This window comes from Nelumbo nucifera, chromosome 5 (genome assembly GCF_055504915.1).
Source record: "Nelumbo nucifera cultivar China Antique chromosome 5, China Antique-T2T, whole genome shotgun sequence".
In the NCBI taxonomy this organism is placed as follows: domain Eukaryota; kingdom Viridiplantae; phylum Streptophyta; class Magnoliopsida; order Proteales; family Nelumbonaceae; genus Nelumbo; species Nelumbo nucifera.
In genome coordinates, this window is record NC_142653.1 from 32,527,785 (window position 1) to 32,546,322 (window position 18,538).

Sequence of the window (18,538 nt, forward strand, 5' to 3'; positions counted from 1 at the left end):
TACATCTAGTTCTTACTGCATTTTTTTAATTAATAGAATGCCATCATCTATTCTGCATAATAATACTCTGTTTTTTTCCTTCGCAATCTCCTTTTCCTTTGGCTCCACGTATCTTGGGTTGTGTCTATTTTGTTCAACTCCTTGGTCCAGGTATAAATTGGATGTCAAGGCTGTAAAATGTGTTTCTTGGCCATCCTTGTACAAAGAATAGAAATAAGTGTTACAATCCTACTTTTAGAAAGTCCTTTGTCTGTTCCAATGTTACTTTCTTTGAATTTATGCCCTAATTTGCTCTTGATATTGTTTGTACTAATGATTTTATGGTGTCTTTGCCTATTCTCATCATCATCATCACCCATGCCTTGTCCCAACTATATGGGGTCAGCTACATGAATCCTGTTTTGTCAATCTGTTCTATTCAATGCCATATTCACTGTTGAATTTTTTAGTGATTAAATCATTTCTTACTACTTCTACCCATGTCCTCTTTGGTCTACCCCAAGCAAGCTCTTCTAGCCCCTTCAATGTGTAACAAATCTCTTTTTCTAACTAGTGCAATAGGTATTTGATGCACATGGCCAAACCATCTTAGTCTACTCTCTCTCATTTATCATCTATTGGAGCTACTCCCAGGTTCCTATGGTAAGTCCATTCCTAATCCTATCTTTCTAGTTTTCCCACTCATCCATCTTAACATTCGCATTTCTGCCACATTCATTTTGCGGACATGTTGCTTGACTGCCCAATTCTCTGATCCATACAACATAGTTCCCCTATCACATAAAAGTCCAAATGTACCCCTCCTTTTTGCCTATCCTTCTCTAATTCTTTGGGTGACATCCTCCTCAATCTCCCTTGTTATGAATTATCTCTCCCCTAGTTGTATCTCTTTTTTTTGGGGCGGGGGTGGGGGGGTGGGGGATGGGGTGTTTTTGAATTGGATGCTTCTCTGTTTGATTAAGGTGTCTCTTCACTATAATAATGTTTTTGACCAGGATATTTATTATGTTAATATGCTTTGCATTTTGACTACAAAGTCAAGTCTCACTGTTTGTAATTGTATTTGCTTTTTAGTATGTGGTGGTGGATCTGGAAAGCATCCTCAGTTTATTCCATCAACTCCAAGGTGGGCTGTTGCTAATGGTGCAGCTGTTATATTAAGTGTCTGTGATGAGGAAGTTGCTCGCTATGAAACTGCTACCTTAACAGCAGCTGCTGTACCTGCACTTTTGCTTCCTCCTCCAACAACACCTCTCGATGAGCACTTAGTGGCTGGATTGCCAGCTCTTGAGCCATATGCACGCTTATTCCATCGGTAGATATCTAGTTCTTTCATTGTTTCTCACTGCTTTTTCCATAATAATATTTCTAATAGCTGTTTTTTTCTCCTCATTAGGTATTATGCAGTTGCTACCCCAAGTGCTACTCAGAGACTTCTGCTTGGACTTCTAGAAGCACCACCATCATGGGCTCCAGATGCACTTGATGCTGCTGTACAACTTGTTGAGCTCCTTAGGGCAGCTGAAGATTATGCATCTGGTGGCATGAGGGTAAGGCCCAAAGGGCACAACCTCCCAATATGCTTGTTTTAACTACATATAGCTTGCATGATGAATATCATGCTGAATAGATGCATTTGCACAAATAGAATTAGATTGTTTTTCCTGATAAGTTTTCGCTAGGGGTGATGTTTATTTTATGTCTTGAACTCCATGTTCTTGGGAGATCCAAGGTTCCTATGAAAACCTCATAATGCAGGATGTCTAAGGGAATTATATTAAGCTGGTGTTGGACAGATTCATAAAGTAGACAACATCCACTCTAAATTGGATTAGGGTGGTGAAGTCTTGGAAAGGTGATGGATCATGTAACTCATGTATCCACGTTTAGATATTGAATCTTTGAACTTTGAATATGGGGAGGGAGTTGTCCATCTCTTTATGTACATTTTTTCTAAGTGTTTCTGAGGTTTGGTTAAGTCAATAGTAGTACTCGTAGTCAAATGGAATGTTTATGGTGTTCCTGGAAGGCAGGAATAGAAAAGCAACTACTGCCTTTGTTGGTTAGGTCAATTGATAACTTAGTGCTTTCAAGCAATTCTGCCTTAGCTGAGTGACAGTTCCTGGTTTTATTGGGCGTACTTACTTCAAGTCTTATTTCCATTGTTGGGTTGACCTCATCTCGCATTTTTTACCTAATAAGAGTTGTTTCATGGAAGTACCAGTTAAACTCCATTTCCCCTTTAGTTTGTTAGTTGCATTTCACTTGTTTTACTCTTTTTAGTACCGGAATGATAATATTATAATACCATGAGAAAAGTGCAGCCTTTGTTTTGTATTTCTTCCGTATGTTCTTTGTTGTCTTGATTTCTTGATACAGCTCCCAAGGAATTGGATGCATTTGCATTTCTTGCGTGCAATTGGGATTGCAATGTCCATGCGAGCAGGTATTGCTGCAGATGCAGCAGCAGCTTTACTTTTTCGTATACTTTCACAGCATGCATTGCTTTTTCCTCCACTGAGGCAAGCTGAAGGAGTTGAGGTTCAACATGAACCTCTGGGTGGTTATATTTCATGCCATCGGAAACAGGTAATTAAGTCCATTTATTATTTGTACATGACTCTTACATTCTAAGGATTCAATATAATTTAGGATAAAATATAAAAACATCCCCTGGATTTTCTGACAATCATATAAACCTCCCTTGTGTTTTGACTGTAACATAAACCTCCCCAGTAGTTTTGAAAACATGTAGAGTTACCTTCCTTTCGTACTGACGTAATGCATTTTCAAATATCAGATTTACCCTCGAGTCAAGCTGACATTCTACCTGATTAACTTTAATAACAAATAAATAAACAAAAATGAAGAATTGATTTCGTTTTCTCATGCTTGTTCTCCTCTGTTACAGATGGTATCCTTCTACCTCTAAAATTCCCTCCAAAACCAGGTTTGCCCAAGTTCAAATTGAACTCATCCCACCTCCCCACTCCATCTGGTACAACTTCAAAAGGTTGTTCATCTACTAACTCCTTCCTGGCACACTTTGTTCTTCTATATTCATCTTTCATGTTTCTCCAACCACTCTCAACAGCAGCTAATTCCCCCCCCCCCTCTTATTTTTTGGATGTGGCCTTCTACTACCACGATTTACCACTGGGAAGCAGCCATCTCCTAGTGCTGGGTCCATTAATTCCTCAGCACATGCCTCTCTTCTATACTTGGTTCCCAAACCACTCTCATCAGCAAATGTTTCCAGTCAAGTCTTGGAAATGGCCTTTCCGCAATATCATTTGCTGCTGGATGACCCATCAATCTGTGTCCAAAGTTATTTCTTTTCTAGTTAGAATCCATGTTCTCACACTCTTAGATTTCTCTCTGAACTGACGATACATTCATGGCCTTCATGTTATGTGCTGTCCCAACTGATCAACATATTAGTCCTCCACGTTCTTGGGAAGTTAGAGATGTCTCTGAGACAAAGGAGCTCAACTACTGATAAGTCCTAGCCCATTGGACTTGTTGTAAGGCCACTACCTCCCCTTGTCATGGATCTTATTCTCTGACTTTGGATGTGGGGTTCATTTTGCCTCATGCTTTTGGAAGCACAGTTGATGATAATCCAATCCATCAAAGTTGCGAGGATGCTGCCGCATACCCTCCATCAATTCCATGACGTTTTTAGGTGGATACATCAATTGTGGAATAGAGGTGACAAGATTCGAAATAGTTAGAGGCCACAATGGAGCAGCTCTGTTTCTATCACAATTCACAACCATATCTTGTGACTTTTTATTCGAGGAGGTGTTCCAACAAGGTGGGCAATGGAGATTTTGGAGAAAAAATGATGAATTTGCAGCAAACAAAAAGAAATGCTTGGAAGCTAAAGCAAAAGATAGGCATGAATTCAAAAATAGAACTAAATAGAAAATACAGTTCATTTGAAGACGGTGGTTGAACGTCAGCTTGACCCCAAGGGTAAAACTGGTATTTTAAAAATAAATGCATTACCTCAGTAAGAAAGAGAGGTAACTGTGTGTTTTTTCAAAACTATAGGGGAGATTTTTGTTACAGTCAAAACAAGGGGGGTTTTTGTGATTGTCAGAAAACCAAGGGGATGTTTTTATATTTTACCCTATAATTTACCTGGCTGTAATTATTTCATCATTTTGATGTCATTGTCCTCATGTCTGCTTGATTTTCCAAGTCAGTTTGATGGAACTGTCATTAAAATATGTGAAAGTGTCTTCCAAGCAGATAGAAGTGCCAGGAGCAGAAGCCACTATTGAAGCCACAGCCCAAGGGATTGCATCTATGTTTTGTGCCCATGGCCCTGAGGTTGAATGGAGAATTTGTACCATCTGGGAGGTTGCTTATGGCCTGATTCCATTAAGCTCCTCAGCTGTTGATTTGCCAGAGATAATTGTTGCAACCCCACTGCAACCTCCTGTTTTATCATGGAACCTGTACTTACCACTGCTGAAAGTGTTAGAATATCTTCCTCGTGGTAGTCCATCTGAAGCATGCCTTATGAGGATATTTGTTGCTACAGTGGAAGCAATTCTGCGAAGAACATTTCCTCCCAAATCCTCCAGAGAACAAATAAGGAAATCAAGATTTTTGCTTAACATTGGGTCTGCCTCCAAGAACCTTGCTGTGGCAGAACTTCGTACTATGGTTCATTCACTATTTTTAGAATCACGTGCCTCCATAGATCTTGCTTCACGCCTTCTGTTTGTTGTGTTAACTGTGTGTGTCAGTCATGAAGCTCAGCCTAATGGGAGTAAGAGACCAAGATGTGATGATATTTATCCTACAAATGAAGTTACTGAGGACTCTCAGGTGATAAATGAGAAAAATGGGGAGGTGAGAACTAGAAAAGTGAAAAGACAAGGGCCTGTTGCAGCATTTGATTCTTATGTTCTTGCTGCTATTTGTGCTTTAGCTTGTGAACTGCAGCTGTGTCCTTTGATTTTAAAAAGTGATAAACGCTCAAATTTTAAAGATGCATCAAGCACACCCAAGCATGAAAAAGTAAATGGATCATCTAATGACTTGCGTAATGGTATGGGAGCAGCAATTTCTCATACTCATAGGATATTAAGAATTTTAGAGGCACTTTTTTCTTTGAAGCCATCTTCTGTTGGCACCTCATGGAGTTATAGTTCAAATGAGATTGTTGCTGCAGCCATGGTTGCTGCTCATGTTTCTGAACTTTTCAGACGTTCAAAGGTTTGTATGCATGCTCTCTCTATCCTGATGCAGTGCAAGTGGGACAATGAGATTTACACCCGAGCATCTTCTCTTTATAACCTCATTGATATTCATGGAAAAGCTGTTGCATCCATTGCTGTGAAGGCAGAGCCCCTAGCAGCACACTTGGTACAGGCACCATTATGGAAAGATTCCTCAGTATGTAACACTGGTAGAAAACAAGTAAATTATTCGAAGACTAACTGCTTCAAATCAGAGTCATCATCAACTAGTTGGCCTGAAGGTGATAATGATTCAACTCATTCAAAAAGCTTCCTAAAATGTGAGAAAGCATCACTTTCAAATGACAGAATTGTGAATACAATGGCAAAAAGTATAGAAAATTTTTCAATGGACGCTTCCGATTTGGCCCATTTCCTGACAATGGACAGGCATATAGGACTTAATTGCAGTGCAAAAGTTCTTCTAAGATCTGTGCTTGCGGAGAAACAAGAATTGTGCTTCTCTGTTGTTTCACTTTTGTGGCACAAGTTAATTGCATCCCCAGAAACACAGCCAAGTGCCGAAAGCACTTCTGCTCATCAGGGGTGGAGGCAGGTACTGTTCATCTACACTGACATACACATGTGGCTAGTTCTAAGGTTGTTCAAGTTTTTTCTGGTTGATGTAAATGAAAAAACAAAATAGATTTCTAAAATGAAAATATTGGAATTTTTTCACAAAAACAAATGTGATTCAGTCCAATAAAAATCTGTAAAATATTTTCAGATTATAACAAAGAGAGAAAAAGAAAGAACAAGAAAACAAGAAGATGGAGAAGGGAAAAAAGAAGTGTTCCATGGTCTCCTGTTCCACCTCTCTTGTCTTTTATTAATCTTACTAAGATTGAGCAAATTACAAGTCTGCCCTTAAGTGGGCGGCCTGTTCATCAACATACTTAAAAAGCACAAAAGGAATTAACAGGCCCATAGAGGAAAGGCCCATTAGCAAACAAAGCAACTAGAAAGAACTAATAATAAATACTGATGGGATAGGGCCCATTTGGCCTAGTCTCTCTACACTCCCCCTTAAGCTAAGGATAGATATCAATCATGCCTAGCTTGCTTATATAGTGAATCAGCTTTCCTTTAGGAACACCTTTTGTTAAAACATCAACCAACTGTTCTTCAAAAGCAATAAATGGTAGGTAGACTTCTCCTGAAGCAACTCTTTCCCATATAAAATGCTTATCAACCTCTATGTGCTTAGTTTTGTCATGTTGAACAGCATCATGTGCAATGTTGATAGCAACCTGGTTGTTAGAATATATTTTTTTTTTATTGGACTGGTTGTCAGAATATAGCATCATTAACTTCTCACAAACAATACCCAATTCTTTTAAAAATGATCTTAACCACAAAATTTCTAAAACTCCATGTGTTGTTGCCCTGTACTCTGCTTCAGCCAAGGATCTAGCCACTACAAATTGCTTCTTACTCCTCTATGACACAATGTTCCCTACCACCATAGCACAAAAACCTGAAGTGGATCTCCTATCATCAATACATCCAACCCAATCAGCATCACCATATGCTTCTAACTTCATGTGTCCATGTTTATCAAACAAGATACCCTTCCCTAGAGTTCCTTTCAAGTAACACAGAACCCTCTCTGCAGCTGCTAAATGTGCATCTCTGGGAGAATGCATGAACTGATAAATGACACTAATTGCAAAGGAAATATCTGGCCGAGCCATGCAAAGATATAATAATTTCCCAAGCAGTCTCTAGAACACTCCCCTATCAGTCAGTAGTCAACCATCAATAGTTGAGAGCTTGTGATTGAGGTCTATAGGAATGGATGCTGGTTTACCACCTAGTTTGTTAGCTTCTATAAATAGATCAAGGGCATACTTACATTGAGAAACGAAGATACCATCCTTAGACCGAGCAACGTCAATTCCCAAGAAATATCTAAGTTCACCCAAATGTTTAATCTCAAACTCAGTGTTAAGAAACCTTTTGAGATGAAACACTTCCTGAGCATCAATACCAATAACCACAATGTCATCAACATAAACAATTAGAAGGGTTACCAAGGAAACTTTCCTCTTAACAAATAGGGTATGATCATACTGAGTTTGTACGTAACCAAAAGTAACAAGGGCAGCCCAAAATCTCTCAAACCAGGATCTAGGAGACTACTTGAGGCCATAAAGAGACTTCCTCAATTTACACAATTTCCCTTGCATCTCCTCCCCATACACCCCTGGAGGTCTCCATTCAAGAAAGCATTTTTAACATCAAATTGATGAAGTGGCCAATCAAAAGTAGCAGCCAGAGATGGCAAAACCCAAACTGAAGTCATTTCAGCCACAGGGGCAAAAGTCTCCAACAAGTATATTCCATTCACCTCATGGCTACTTCCAATCGTCCTTTAAGATTTCAAGTCCTGAAAAACACAATGAGTAGGGAAGAAGGTTACGCTACAATTCATTGATTTAGTCAAGCTACTAATAGATAAAAGGTTTGTATTGAGTTTGGGAACATGAAGAACAAAGGACAATCAAGGGAGTCAGAGGCTTTGATATTTCCTTTGCCGGAGATGGGAGAAAGAGACCCAGCAGCAAGGGATATCTTCTCTCTACCTGACAGGAGCTGATATGAACAAAAAAAAAGGTTAGACACACTGGTCATATGGTTAGATGCATCAGAAATAGAGTCTTTCTATTTCTTGCTAGCCTTAATCTCGAGTATAACATTGCAAGGCAACATATCCTTTCCAGAGATAGTGTTACTCTCTGTCAGGCATATGCCTTTGTATCAGGAGAAGAGAGTAGGTGGAATGTGATGATGAAGCATTCGGATCTTGATCAGTCGGCTATGGTTAGTACTTTGAAACCTAAACAGAGTGAAGACAGGGGTGGAAATGAAATCAGGAAGGAAGATAATAAGGACCAAATCTGTGACTATTGTAAAAAGCCTAAATACACGAGAGATACCTACTAGAAGCTTCACCCTCACCTTGTGCCGAATAGACTCAAAAACAACAAGGGAAATGTGAACATGGCAGTAATTGGTGACTTACCTGGACCTCCTACTACAGCTACTTTGGAGTCTGTTGCAACTACTACAGTGAGGGCCGAGCTTGAGAGATATGGGCAGTTACTTAGTCAGCGAGATACAGTCAACCCTAATCCATTATCAAGTGGACATCTAGGTACAAGTGGATCTAATGGTGGACATTCTACTTCTTTTGCCCATGCAGGTAGTTCACATGCCTCTACAAACTATGTTTCTACTACATGTAAGGAAGGACCTCCTTGGATTATAGATTCTGGAGCCTCAGAGCATATGACCCATATTTCCACCATTTTCTCCTCTTACCAACTCTGCTCTAGTAGAGATAGAGTTTCAACAACTGATGGATCTCATGTTCCTATTGTTGGGAAGGGGTCTGTCAAGATAATCGATTCCATTTCCCTACCCTTTGTCCTTCTTGTACCCAGATTAAGTACTAACTTGTTATCTGTTAGTAGTTTGACCAAGAATTTGAATTGCTCAGTGTTTTTTTCTCCTGGCCATTGTGTTTTGCAGGATCTGGTTTCAAAGAGGACAATTGGGAGTGGTCGTGAGGTGAATGGAATCTACCTTCTGGATGCGCATCTCAGTCATCAGAGTCATCATGTTAGCAAGGATTTTGAGTCAGAGTCTGTGGGTCAGATTATGCTTTGGCATAATCGGTTGGGACATTTGTCTTTTTCTTCTTTGTGTTTCTTATTTCAAAAGTTATTTGAGTTTGTTAATTCATCCAGCTTAGAGTGTGAAGGTTGTTAGCTTGGAAAACATTGTAGACATTCCTTTAATAGGGTTCCTTCTCATTGTTGAGACATTCCTTTAGAGTGTGGCAGAAAGGAAGAACAGAACATTGTTGAGATTGCGAGGAGCATGATGATAACATCTACTATTCCAGTTCGATTTTGGGGTGATGCAGTTCTCACAGCAGTCTTTCTGATTAATAGGGTTCCTTCTCATGTTCTTGGATACGGCACCCCATTCAGACTCCTTTTTCTTGAGGGGGAGATGTTCCACATTCCTCTCAAGGTTTTTGGTTGTTTTTGCTTTGCACATGTTCTTGGTCCTCCCTGCTCGAAGCTTGATTCGAAGGCAAAGAAGTGTGTTTTCCTTGGGTATGCAGAAAATCAAAAAGGATATTGTTGCTATGACCCAGTCTTTGGGAGTCGGTATGTCACTGTGGATGTCACCTTTTTTGAGTTCACACCTTTCTTCCAGAAGGGTTCTTCTCAGGGGGAGTGCTTTGGGGAAGGATGTGAGCAGTGTTTTGGAGAAGGAAGTGAGCAGTCTATTCCTCTTCCGGTTCTAGTCCCTGTGTCCACTCCTGTGTCTTACTCTCCTGTGTCTAATCCTCCTATGTCACCTACTTTACCACCTCCCTTGCATCCTATTTCTCACGACAACGCCTTCGACTTCACAGGGAGGTTGATTCCACAACAGGACCCACATCACTTCCTATTGGCTCCTTGGAGACTCCAAATTCGGCTAACACTGACTCGGGTATTCCTCTTGCTCCCTCTGATGTTTTAGTTCCTATTGATTCCACTAACCCCATTACAAATGACCTTGACCTTCCTATTGCACTCAAAAAAGGGAAGAGAAAGTGTATTGCTCATTGCATCTCATAGTATCTCTCCTACAGTGGACTTTCTCGTTCTTATCGAGCCTTCTTTTCTTCCCTTGACTCTGTGTCTATACCCAAGGGGGTCAGTGAGGCTCTCTCCAAACCTTGGTGGAAGACAGCTATGCAAGAAGAAATGGAAGCTTTAATTAAAATTAATACGTTGGAGATTGTGGATCCTCCAAAGGGCAAGGACACAGTTGGATGCAAATGGGTTTATATAATTAAATACAAGGAAGATGGAAGTATAGAAAGGTATAAGGCAAGACTAGTTGCAAAAGGGTACACTCAAACCTATGGCATTGACTACTTAGAGACTTTTGCACCAGTTGCAAAAATGAACTATGTTCAGATCCTTCTCTCTCTTGTTGCTACATACTCTTGGCCCATTTTTCCAACTTGATGTGAAAAATGCCTTTCTTAATGGGGACCTACAAGAAGTATATATGGATCTCCCTGTTGGTTTCTACAATGATGCTAAAAAGGGAAAGGTATGCAGATTGAAGAAGTCTCTTTATGGTTTGAAACAATCACCCAAAGCGTGGTTTGACCGGTTCAGAAAGGCCTTGATTGCTTTTGGTTATACTCGGACTCAATCAGACCATATTTGATTTGTAAAGTGGAGGGGGTCCCTTGTGTCAATTCTAATAGTTTATGTGGATGACATTGTAGTTATAGGAAATGACCTAAGTGAGATTGATAGTTTGAAGAACAATCTGTACAGAGAATTTGAAATTAAGGATCTTGGGGAGTTGAGGTATTTCTTGGGCATTGAGGTAGTGAGATCAAAACATGGCATTTTTATCTCACAGAGGAAGTATGTTCTGGACCTTTTACAAGAGACAGGGAAACTTGGGACAAAGGCAGCTAGTATTCCTATTGATCAAAATCACAGAATAAATGCATCAAAAGGTGAGCTGGTGAAGGACATTGGAAGATATCAAAGACTAGTGGGGCGGTTGTTATATTTATGTATGACAAAACCAAACATCTCTTATGTAGTGAGTGTGGTGAGTCAATTACATGCATGCCCCACGAGTTCAGCATTGGGAGGCTGTTGACAGGATTCTTGCTTATCTGAAGGGACACCCAAGTAAAGGTATACTATTTGCTAGCCATGGATAGTTGAAGCTAGAAGCTTACACAGATGCTGATTGGGCTGGATGCTTAGATGATAGGAGATCTACATCAGGAGTTTGCACTCTTGTTGGAGACAATCTGGTTTCGTGGAAAAGTAAGAAACAAACAGTTGTGGCAAGGTCAAGTGCAGAAGCTAAATACAGAGCCATGGCACATGGAGTTTCAGAGCTTCTCTGGATCCGTTCCTTGTTAGGAGAAATTGGTATTGAAGCAGAAGAACCTATGTTGTTGTACTGTGATAATCAGGCAGCAATTAACATTGCACACAACCCAGTTCAGCATGACAAGACAAAGCACATTGAAGTGGACAGACATTTTATAAGAGAAAGGGTGACTTCAGGGGAAGTTTGTCTTCCATACATTGCTTCTGATTTGCAGTTTGCTGATGTTCTTACAAAAGGTGTTGCAAGAAACAAGCTGGAGCATGATCTACGCAAGTTAGGAATGTGTGACATCTACTCCCAACTTGAGGGGGAGTGTTGAGATTGGGCCGATTTTAAGTTATTTGGCCCAACTTTGTTTTATTTTTATTTACTTAATTCAGTTAGGAGGTTATTGGGCCTTAGGCCCATTAGTTTATGTTAAGTTAAGTTGCGACTGTTCAGCTACTTCAAGTAGCCGACCTACTAAGGGTATCATTGTACTTTTCTATTCTTTTTATAAAGTATATAAATCAAAAGGAGGGCGGCTAGATCTGTTCAATTCTGGCGACATCCCATTCTTCTCTTCTTCTCTTCTTTCTCTTGCTGAAACTCTTCAACTTCTTCTTTTCTTCACAAAGATCACACTAAAACAACTTTCAGCAACTTCTACTAGAAGATGTTGAGTCTTCAGTAGTCATTAGGCAAACAATTTTACTGCTGGTTTCTCAAGGAAAATTAAGGTTCTAGTTCCACACCCCTACACCACAGTTACAAAGCTGTAACAGTCCAAACCAACCAAACCGAAAGTGAGGACAGCACACCGAATGAGGGAAAGACAGTGCCTTTGTCAAACTTCATCAAAAAACCCCAAAAGGAAGCAAACACAGCATCTGTAAGCCCTAGCCGAATAGATAGCAAACTCCCACAACTCCAAACTGTAACATTCACAGCTTACTGCACATTTACAGCTTGAATGTAACAGTACATACCTGGAGTAGAAAAAAGGATCCCATGATCCACCGTCCAAAAAAGGAAGGGCACACCCCAAATATGCTAATCATTGCATTTGGCTGTCACCACAAGTACCACAGCACCTCTTCTTGGTGTAACAACCAAGAGAGAAAAGAAAAAAAAAAGGTGCAAAGAGTGTGTCTAGATCAGTCTGATGGAGTTGTCTCCCCTTCCAGCCAAAAAAGGTAAGTTTTAGTTAGAAATCTCGATCTGAAATACTTTATCCCAGATCAAATGCTCTGATGCCATGTAATCCTACAAGGAAAAAGAAGAAGAAGAGAAAGGAAGAGGGAAGAAGAAAGGAATAAGAGAGAAGATGATGGAGCTTTTGATAATAACAGAACTGTGAATGGCCCATTTAAGCCCATTAAACAAGTGTATACCCGGGGGCCTCGCAAGATGGCCCATTATGGCTGAAAAGGGGGTAACCGGCATCTGTAAATAGCCCATGAAATAATGAGAAAGGCATCAAGCCATTTTCAGAATTCTCTCTCTCTCTCTCTCTCTCTCTATATATATATATATATATTCTGATTTCAGGAGGCAGAGTCTCCCTCGAAGAAGACTCCTGTGGTGAGCAGGTGTTATCAGTGCAGTGATGGAAGAGAAGAGGAAAAGAGAGAAAAGAGAGAAGAGAGGAGAAAAGATTGAGAGTCAAAAGCATGCTGGCGGCGCTAGCTATTTTGTTATATATATTAGGGCGACAACAACTAAAACATAAAAGGGGTAAAAGTACAATAGTACCCCTGCGGTACTATACTTAGGAAAATACAAGCTTTCAACACTCCCCCTCAAGTTGGGACATAGATGTCAATCATGCCCAACTTGTCACATAAGTCATGATGCCGTGAATGGTGTAGCCCTTTTGTAAAGATGTCTTCAGGTTGATCCTCAGAGCTGACATAAGAAGTACACACTTCCCCTGTGATAACTTTCTCTTGATAAAGTGTTTGTCGACTTCGATGTGTTTAGTTCTATCATGCAGCATTGGATTAGCAGCAATGTTTATGGCTGCTTTGTTATCACAGAATAGGGTCATAGGTATGTTCACTGGAAAACCCAACTCACTCAACAGATTCTTTAGCCACATAATTTCAACCATTCCATGAGCCATTGCTCGATATTCAGCTTCAGCACTGAATCTAGCTACCACATTCTGCTTTTTGCTTCTCCAGGTAACTAGGATTCCTCCTATGAAGGCACAGTAGCCACTAGTTGATTTTCTATCATTTAGGGATCCTGCCCAATCTGCATCATTGTACACTTCAACTTTTAAATGTCCGTTCTTTTGAAACAACAAACCAGCGCCTAGGAACTTCTTAAGATATCTGAGAACTCTTTCTGTTGCTTTAAGGTGAGTGGTCTTGGGAGCATGCATGAACTGGCTAAGAACACCAACTGCATAAGCAATGTCGGGGCAGGTCATAGAAAGATATAACAATCTTCCAATAAGTCTCTGAAACTGTTTCACATCCTTGATAGGTTCGCCTTGGCAGTCACTTGTTGTAACTGACACCTCCTACTTGATCAATTTATTGTAATAGGATAAATTGTAACTAATGAATGCTGTCAATGAAGGAAAAATGAAATCAGGCAATTATGCTGAATCCCCCCCTCCTACCTACTCTTCTTTTAGGAGGATGGTTCCCTCAAAGAACTCTGAGTTTGGCAGGTACTTAACATATTCTTACCAAGGGAGTCACCAAAGTGCATCTATTGGAGATTGTAAGCAAGTTGGACGTGATAGATATATTTGCCCCAACTTGAGGGGGAGTGTTTGAAGTATTGGGAGTCTTATATTCATGTATAAATGGGGTATTTTGGTAATTTTATATGTAATGGGCTGAGGAGGAGATATACCTCTTAAGCCCTGTTCACTTTTCAGTAAGTTACTTACCCATGTTCTTTTATTTCCCATGTAAATAAGGCAATAACCACTTTAGCCATAAAAATCCATTATTAAAAGGGGCATTTTTGTCCCATTCAAGTGTTGGCAACTTTACCCTAGGTGGGAAAGTTATTTACCCACCTAGTGATACCCAGGGAAATAAACTTTCCCTGGTCCCAACATAAATCTGATAAAAGAACATGGGTTTCTTGGTCAATGGGATTTTGATTCCCATTGACCAACTTTCCTCCCTCTCAAAATCCCAAAAAAAAAGAACGCCCCCTTATTGTAAGGGCAGAATTGTACTTTTACATGTGATTCTTAGTTGGAACAGAACATACTGAAGGGGTTAGGTGGAACTCATCAAACCCTACTCAAAACAAAATCAGATTAGCTGAACAAAATGGTTGTTCAGCGGGCTGTGGAACCAATGATAACACCCCACACCAGTAATAAAACACATGGGCCCACAGTAAGAAGTTAAATGGTTGTGGGTTTGATATATTTTATTACTGGCATGGAGCATTATCATTGGTTCCACAGACCACTGAACAGCCTAATCCTTTCTCACTCAAACCCTAAACTACTGCTTCAAGCAGACATAACAAGTTTAACACTCATCACTCAAGTTTGATCCTAAAGCCACCAAATGCATTTTTATTGGTTGTGCACAAGGGAGCCTACTGAAATAAAATAATAAAATAAAACATGGTAGTAACTTTGCAAATTACGATCTCCCTCAATCCAATACACAACTTATCATATATTTTGCTTTGATAATGTGTATGAGTTGATTAACATTCATGTTGTATAAAGGTAATCGATGCCCTATGTAATGTTGTCTCAGCATCACCAGCTAAAGCATCAACAGCAATTGTTCTTCAGGTAAAATTTTCTTCCTTGTGAATTCTGAAACTGTTATAAGAGCTAATTCTGTTAATTTCTTTTTTTTAATCACTTCATTTGTTTAGTCACTTTTGGTGGCCATGTATCCTTGTTAGGCGGAGAGGGAATTGCAACCTTGGATTGCTAGAGATGATGAGCAAGGCCAAAAGATGTGGAGAATTAACCAGCGAATTGTAAAATTAATAGCAGAGCTAATGAGAAACCATGATAGCCCTGAATCCTTGGTAATTCTGGCAAGTGCTTCAGATCTTCTTCTACGTGCAACAGATGGAATGCTCGTTGATGGAGAAGCATGTACTTTACCTCAGTTAGAGGTAATATCCCAAGAAATTAGATTTTATTCTTTCTATTATGATTTCAAAGATAGATGCTATATATATATATATATATGGTAGCTCTTGGGTGCAAATGATTTCATATCCTGGTTTTCTTTCTTTTTTTAACATGGTAAATAATCTTTTCTAGTTTGGTTTTTACCAGGGTACTTACAAGTACTTGTTGCCATCTCATATCTAAATCTTAATGTCGTCTAGGATTGCATATGAGCCAAGCTAGATTGACTTGTTTGTGAGCTTAGCTTACATGAGACAGACCTCAACTCATTATTAAGGCCCCAAAGCCAAGCCTGAACATCAACTTAAGCTCATTTAGATAAATGAGCCTGAGCCAATCATTTGTGTGCTAGGCTTGGTTTAGGATCACATTGTTAGATGCTATATATTTTATATAATTAACATCACATATATAATAAATTATAATTTCTTGGTACTTTTCTTTTTCTTATGATAATTATCAGGTTAGGATCTCAAAATCATGGGCCTAAAAAATAATTGAGTTAAATGAGCTGAGCTAAGCCAAACCCAAGCCTGGCAAAAGCTTGATGATCTGAGCCTGAGGTCAACTGCTTGGCTGAGCAATTCTGACCTCATCTTAGCTTGTCTGCACCCTAATCAGTGTTACCTTACTACTCCCCAAGGGTGAAAAGCATTCGGGTATCAAGGTGTCGGGCACATCAACCTCCAAAAATTATATCTTGGATACATAGAAATTTGCATATAAAATTTGAACAGTAAAAAAGAGAATCAAGAAATCTTTTGATGTTTCCTTTCTCATGATATCTTATCTGAGTGTCAAGGTTCTTTGTGGACTTCAGCTTGGAGTATCATTAAGATGCTACAAAAAGTTTCATGCCCAGCATTACTTCCCCTAAATTATATCTTATCATTTCAACACTTTTTAATGGACCTCCATGGTTTTCTTTGATAACCTTTGGTCACGAAGATAACACCCTGTAGTCTGATTTACTTTTTGTATGTCTTTACAGTTACTGCATAGTTGGAAATCTGTTAAATTGTGGATTGATGTACTTGTATGGATTACTGACTTCAATGTCTACAATTGCTTTCTGAGATTTACTTCTATACGGAAATGAGCAGCTACTGGAAGCAACAGCAAGAGCTGTTCAGCTTGTGGTGGAGTGGGGGGAATCTGGTTCAGCCGTTGCAGATGGCCTCTCAAACCTGTTGAAGGTAAATACAAGCCTGAGCGAAAATATTTTGATCTATTTCTTCTTAATGTAGAGAGGTTAAACCCTTGTGGCATTCATACGTATGGGGCCCTTGCATGCAGTGTCGCCTACCAGCTACTGTCCATTGCCTTTCTCGTCCAAGTGCACATGTCCGTGCACTTAGCGTATCAGTTCTCCGTGATGTGTTATATATTGGTTCAAATAGATCTAATTCTAAACAAGAAGGCATACAGGCAATCCATGGTACCCGTTATCCTTACTTGAGTTTAGGCATCATTGATTGGCATGAAGACATCGAGAAGTGTTTAAAATGTGAGGCTCAGAGCAGGCATGCAAGTGGAATGAACATAACATTTCTTGGCGCCGCTGCCAAGGAGTTGGGCTGTACTATTTCCACTTGAGATCCCCTCCGAGGACCATCTAAGATTTGTTCATTCAGATGTATCACAAATTGCCAATATATTTTTATTTTATAGTCAATTTGTAGTTTCTTATGGGTACATTCATTCAAGTGAAATTTAGAGACAGAAACAGATAATGATGTATTTGAAGGATTAGGCCAAAGAAATAATGACGCTATTGTATCTCTTGTCATTGTCAATCGGAAGTTCAGGTCCTCTTGCGTTCTTCTAACCATTTTACATGGAAAGGTGATAATAGTGAGAGGGGGAAGGGGGCTGTTTGTCTAATGCTGTGTTAGTTTTATTTTATTTGTCTCGTATTCCTGTGTGTTATAAAACTCTCTCCCTGTTCTGAATTGCATAAACGTAGAATGGATCCCTGTCTAGTTCCCATTAATTATGTAATAATATCTTTCGGTTCCAGTCTAAGTTATTGTTAAATCAGTACACTGATCTGTCATCTATGTATAAAGTGCAAATTTGGTTTGAACTTTGAAGTAGTTAAGATATTCAGACATGGAAGAAGAAGAGGTTTTGTCGAGAGCAATTGATGTGTTACAGTTCACACCAAGAAACCATTCATTAACATATTGAGTAAATTTTCAAAGAGGCCCTTGAATAGGTGCCCTAATTCAAAAAAACATAAAATTGCAAAAATGCCCTTACACTTTCAACACTTTCCCTCAAGCTGAGCATAAATATTTGTCATGCGCAGTTTTGTTCAAACTGTTGTCAAGCTTTGATTGGAACACCTTTAGTAAGACAATCAATTAGCTGATCTTTAGACCTCACAAAAGATAAATAAATTTCTTCAATAGCAATTCTTTTTCTAATGAAGTGTCAATTAACCTCTATATGTTTTGTATTATCATGTTAAATAGAATTGTGGGTTACGTTTATGGCAGTTTGATTGTCACAATATAATATCATTGGAACATCAATTTGTATTCCCTTTTTTGTCAACAAGTTTTTTAACCACAACAATTTAGAAACTCTATGAGCCATAGCTTTATACTCTGCCCCTACACTAAATTGAGCTCCGATCGATTGTTTCTTACTTTTCCAAGATATAACATTACCATCCTCCAAGGTATAATAGCCTAGAATAGGCTGCCTATCATCAATAGAACATGTACAATCAGTATTAGAATACGACATTCCTTTTTTCTAGATGTCCTTTCAAATAGACAATTATTCTATTCACCACTTGCATATGAAATGATCTAGGCTTATGCATATATTAGCGGTTAATAAGTCTTTGATACTCGTAGGAAATATCCATCATTAACTCTCAATTTATAGTTGAGATCAATTGAAGTTTCAATTGATTTACAATCCAACTTTCTTGTCTCCTAAAGCAAATCAATGACATATTTCCTTTGAGAAATATAAATGCCCCTCTTTGGCCCTACGACCTCAATCCTTATGAAATACTAAAAATTCTCAAGGTCCTTGATTTCAAATTCAATAGAAAAAGAAGACTTTATTTCAACAATTCCAAAGATATCATATGATAACAATATCATTGACATATACTATCAACATAGTCATTTTTTTTTAATTTGCTCTCTTAATAAACAATGTATGGTCTTAAGATTGTAAGAAACTAATTTTAAAAAAAGTTTTTCTATGT

General features: G+C 39.0%; 1 protein-coding gene across 8 annotated transcripts in view; it reads left to right on the forward strand.

Moving 5' to 3' along the window:
* Positions 1-17,140, forward strand: part of LOC104599963 (protein GIGANTEA-like) — an 83,220-nt gene extending 66,080 nt beyond the window's left edge. For 6 of the 8 annotated variants that reach the window (XM_010262722.3, XM_088887601.1, XM_088887599.1 and 3 more), the window contains 8 exons: positions 1,075-1,315; positions 1,397-1,550; positions 2,380-2,589; positions 4,258-5,811; positions 14,887-14,955; positions 15,072-15,290; positions 16,413-16,505; positions 16,606-17,140. In XM_010262722.3, coding sequence (XP_010261024.1) covers positions 1,075-1,315; positions 1,397-1,550; positions 2,380-2,589; positions 4,258-5,811; positions 14,887-14,955; positions 15,072-15,290; positions 16,413-16,505; positions 16,606-16,905 — 2,840 coding nt within the window. In that variant the 3' untranslated portion in view covers positions 16,906-17,140. Of the gene's footprint in view, positions 1-1,074; positions 1,316-1,396; positions 1,551-2,379; positions 2,590-4,257; positions 5,812-14,886; positions 14,956-15,071; positions 15,291-16,300; positions 16,506-16,605 lie in introns of all 8 variants that reach the window. The other 2 variants (XR_016076213.1, XM_088887600.1) reach the window with 2 other exon arrangements.
* Positions 17,141-18,538: the final 1,398 nt, after the last annotated feature.